Consider the following 5,000-nt stretch of genomic DNA (forward strand, 5'->3'; position numbering starts at 1 on the left):
GCGACAAAGCAACCTACCGCGACTCCACATGATTCGGTAAGTCGTCCCCAGCTCCCTCTATTACAAGAGGGGGAAGATATTGCCTCTTACCTTAACCGTTTTGAGAGAATTGCAGAACTACTTAAGCTGAGTTCAGACAGCTATGCCGTGAGACTGGGTACCTTACTTACGGGAAAGGCAGCTGATATGTACATATCTCTCTCCCCAGAGATAACTAAGAACTATGAGCTACTGAAGAAAGCTTTATTGTCAGGTTTTAACAAGACTCCTGATGGTTACCGCGTAGACTTTCGGAATGCCAAGATTTCTCCAGGAGAAACTTTTCTTCAGTTCTCATTTCAACTAACCAGACTATTCCAGGCGTGGTTAGATTCCTCAGAGGTAGGGAATACTTTCAATGATTTGAAAGACTTTATGATACTTGACCAGTTTTTGTCTTCCCTCCATCCAGACTTGCGTGCTTTCATCAAGGAACGACGACCCTCTACGTTAACCGAGGCCATTCGTTTGGCTGACGATTGGACGTCAGCCCACCCTAATCTTCCTCGAACCTCGATTCCAAATGCAAAGAAGTTCTCTCGACCACCTAAGCCGCCTAAGGTAACCACGGTGACCCCGAATCCGTCTAGCGGCCGAAAGGACCCTCCACCTTTGACATGTCACGGTTGTGGAGAAATTGGACACATTCGGCCTCGTTGCCCTAGGAATCCCCGCACTTTCAAAGAAGGCACGTCAACTACGCAGCCATATAAGGTAGGGTTTTGCCTGTCTGATAGAACAGTCCCTCACTTCCAGGCCTCTGGTACCATCAATGGGGCCTGGGTGTCTACTATAATCCGGGACACCGGCTGTTCCTGCGTAGTCGTATCAGATGAGATGCTACCAGATATAGATGTCCCGAGTTGCAAGAAAGTCTATGTTGCCGACTACTTGGGCCGAGTAGATGCCTTTCCTCTGGTTTCTTGTTACCTTCGATGTCCTTATTACGAGGGATGGACCGACGTCGTCAGAGCACCCATCAAATTTGCTAGTGTCTTAATTGGTAACGTTCCAGGCGTTAAAGATCCTAATATATCTGAATGTTCCTCTCCAGCTGATGACTCCGCAATTCCACGCCCGACACAAACTGCTACACCCTCTCCCAAGCACCTGGTATGTGCAGTCCAGACCCGAGCCGGCAAAATGAAACTGATTCACCCCTTAGCTCTGCCTGCCCTACAACCTCTCTCGGTGACGCCCGACAACTTCAGTCTACTCCAGTCCTCGTGTGAGACACTCTCTGCCGCTAGAGCAAAAGCAGCCTCGGGAGAAATAGACCGAACGAGGAACGGGTCTACTTACCAGTTTGTCAAGACGGACGGTCTCCTCTATCGGAAATGTTTAACTTCTAATCGCCCTGATAAGGTAGGAAAGTCTACATTGGTTGTTCCCCGTGATTGTCGCCCTGTTATCCTCTCCATTGCTCATGAGAGCCCTTTAGCTGGACACTTCTCTCACCGGAAGACTGAATTAAAGGTAGCAGAACAATTTTACTGGCCTGGTATGGGAACCGACATCAGAACCTTCTGTCGGTCTTGTGACAAATGTCAACGCTTCTCAGCGAAGGGACGAGTACCACCAGTCCCATTACAACCCATGCCCATCGTCACTGAACATTTCGCCCGTGTTGCCATAGACTTGGTTGGACCTCTTTCTCCAGCATCTTCCGATGGACACAGGTACATTCTTACCTTGATAGATTTTGCCACTGGATTTCCTGAAGCAGTTCCCTTAAAAGATATAGACTCTATTTCGGTCGCTGAGGCCTTGTTAACTATTTTCTCGAGAGTTGGTATTCCCCGGGAAATACTTTCAGACAGAGGTACCCAATTCACGTCTAATTTAATGAAGGAACTCCACCGAATGTTGGGCGTGAAACCTATCTTCACCACTCCCTTCCATCCTAGTGGAAATGGAAGGATTGAGAGACTACATGGCCCCTTGAAGGCTATTCTTCGTAAATTGTGTGCTGAGAAGCCCCGTGAATGGCACAGGTATCTAATACCAACTTTGTTTGCCCTCAGAGAACTCCCGAGCGACAGGACAGGGTTTTCAGCCTTCGAGTTATTGTACGGTCGGTCTGTTAGAGGCCCACTCACAGTTTTAAGAGATCTGTGGGAAAACCGTACCCTCCACGAGGAAGAGAGGTCCAGTTTCCAATATGTAATAGAACTACAGGACAAGCTGGCAGAATGTTCTCAAATGGCTGCGCAACAAGCCGACATCAGCAGTTCCCGGTACAAGGCGTACTTCGATCTGAAGTCTCAAAACCGTCAATTTAAACCAGGTGATGAAGTTCTAGTACTCCTGCCTAGTGATACAAGTAAACTCCTCGTCACTTGGAATGGACCCTACAACGTATTGGAGAGACGTGGTGAAGCGAATTACGTAATAGAGACCCCTCGAGGACAGAGACTTTACCATGCTAACATTTTAAAAAGATATCACCGCAGGGCCCAGGTGCAGCAATTGGAACTGATGGATGAGATTTCCGCCATAGAAGAGCTTTCCGCCCCAGGGAAAGAGAAGGTATCCATCGTCGATGAAGGGGATCCGTGTGATCTTCTTTCACAGTTGCCTTTGACACCTGACGGCATGATCCTCTCCCCTTCAACTGATAAACCTGAAGTGGGACAACTCGCCCCGGATCAGCTAGTCCAACTTCAGATTCTAATGGGTGAGTATAAAGATGTTTTCTCCGACGAGCCCGGATGTACATCCACTATAACTCATGATATACAACTTACCACTACTGACCGAGTACAAGCCAAAGTGTACCCAGTGCCAATCCACCTTAGACCTGTCTTCGAGAAAGAAGTTGAAACCCTCTTCCGTCAAGGGATTATCCAACGATCCTCCTCTCCTCATTCTTCGCCTGTCGTCATGGTAAGAAAAACTGATGGATCCTATAGGATGGCCATAGACTATCGCCAACTAAACTCTGTCACAGTATTCCATGCTGAACCAACCTGCAGCATGGAAGAAGATTTGTACAAATTCTCTGGGGCTAGGTACTTTAGTGAACTGGACCTCTGCAAGGCATATTACCAAGTACCTCTTTCAGACAAAGCCAAAGCCCTAACGTCCTTTCCCACTCATCTAGGTTTGATGGAATTCTGCCGAATGCCCTTTGGTCTGGTAACGGCAAGTGCTACATACATCCGCCTGATGAGACTAGTATTAGATAATTTATCAAATGTGTGCTTTTATTTTGACAACGTCTTTGTTTTTTCCAAAAGCTGGGATCGACATCTCGAAGCTCTAAATCGCGTCTTCGAACGGCTACGGGACCACCATCTGACTGTCAAGCCTTCGAAGTGTAGATTTGGAGTTTCTTCCATCAAATACCTTGGCTTTATTTTAGATGGAACCTCTTTAAAACCTCAACATACCAAGATTGAGGCCATAACAAACATTCCTCCACCAACCAGTAAGAAGTTACTTAGGACCTTCCTTGGTCTGATCTCCTTTTATAAGTTGTTTATTCCTCAGGCCTCCGACTACACCGGCCCCTTATCTGATCTACTACGGAAGACTAGCCCTGAACCTCTCCCCTGGACCGAAGACCTCTTGGACCGTTTCTGCCATTTGAAAGCTGCCATATCTTCTCAACCCATCTTGCGGTTGCCCGATCCTAAGCTGACTTTCGTCCTTAGGACCGATGCCTCTCTTTATGGTCTGGGGGCTGTTTTACTCCAGTATCACGATGAATGCCCACATCCCGTCGCATATGCCAGTAGGAAACTTCTGGATCGTGAGAAGAGATACTCCACCATCGAGCGTGAATGTCTTGCGGTCGTTTTCTCCATCTCCAGGTTTGATTATTATCTCCGTGGCAAAGAGTTTGTGTTAGAAGTGGATCACAAACCTCTCTTGTATTTAGCTACTTTCAAAGGAAAGAATGACCGTCTCCTTCGTTGGGCTTTGGCCCTTCAGGCCTATAAATTTAGAGTTGTCCACATTGCTGGAAAAGACAATCTAGGTGCTGACCTCCTAAGTAGATCTTAAATCCTGGCTAGGTTTTATTTTTCCTTTCATCCTCTTGAGTTACCATTAATTTTGTTTTAATCTACTCCTAGTAGATTCTTGTCCCGGGGGTGGTGTAAGGGCCCATCCCCCTTCCCCCGGCCACAAGTCAATTCATCGCGGCTGCACTGATAGTCGTTTGGCTCCCCACCTCGGCGAATCGGCTTGTTTGCGCGCCAGTACAACGAGCGAGTCGGCTTCGAACTTTTGAAGCCCGAGAAGACTGCGCCTGCGCGGAGCGGCCACGTCGGCAGTTTCAGGGGTATATATACCCCTCCTCCCCAACGTCGAGTAGAACTTGGTCAGAAGACGTCCTGCGAAGACTACCCACTGCCACGCCAATCCCAAGTCTTCATTACTCCAGTCGCAGGCTACTCGACGTCGGGTCTCCTCACCTTTGCTGTTCTCAAGACACGCCGCATCCGATTGGGCCGGAACGGTTCGTCCATACGCACCCGGACATCGCTACTGTTGTTACGATACGGAGGTGTTGAGCACCTCGTATTAGATGTTCCCATTCTACAACCTTGTATTGTACAGTTTGATGGTTTATTGTATTCGTTAACTCTTTTAAATCCATTGATTCCTTTTGATGTTTGATTAAAGCCCCAGCAGATCCAGTAGCACCCGAACTGGTATTACTTTTCAGGGCCGAGAGAACATAGTTCCTCGTTCGCCCTCACAGTGTGTGTGTGTGTGTGTTTGTGTGTGTGTGTGTGTGTGTGTGTGTGTGTGTGTGTGTGTGTGTGTGTGTGTGTGTGTGTGGGGTGTGGTAGGTATTCACTTTGGTCTTTGGTCTTTGAATCAAGTGCTGGACTCGTGAACGACAGCTATTTCCCTCCCGAAAGAGAGCTCAGAGCTCGTATGACCGATCAATGGGTAATGTTGTGACCTTACACGCACATACACCCCAAACTCACCGCCCACGAGAGTTG

General features: G+C 47.9%; 1 protein-coding gene across 2 annotated transcripts in view; it reads left to right on the forward strand.

The window, feature by feature from the left end:
* The window catches only part of LOC143024624 (uncharacterized), a 4,920-nt gene extending 267 nt beyond the window's left edge, over nt 1-4,653 (forward strand). The window contains exons 1-3 of one of the 2 annotated variants that reach the window (XM_076183504.1): nt 1-2,925; nt 3,532-3,854; nt 4,119-4,653. The exon at nt 1-2,925 is cut by the window's left edge and continues 267 nt beyond it. In XM_076183504.1, coding sequence (XP_076039619.1) covers nt 1-2,925; nt 3,532-3,854; nt 4,119-4,197 — 3,327 coding nt within the window. In that variant the 3' untranslated portion in view covers nt 4,198-4,653. Of the gene's footprint in view, nt 2,926-3,531 lie in introns of both variants that reach the window. The other variant, XM_076183502.1, reaches the window with a different exon arrangement.
* The last annotated feature ends 347 nt before the right edge of the window (nt 4,654-5,000 follow it).

Source organism: Oratosquilla oratoria, chromosome 4 (genome assembly GCF_046742065.1).
Source record: "Oratosquilla oratoria isolate Oo_2021 chromosome 4, ASM4674206v1, whole genome shotgun sequence".
NCBI classification, from domain to species: Eukaryota; Metazoa; Arthropoda; class Malacostraca; order Stomatopoda; family Squillidae; genus Oratosquilla; species Oratosquilla oratoria.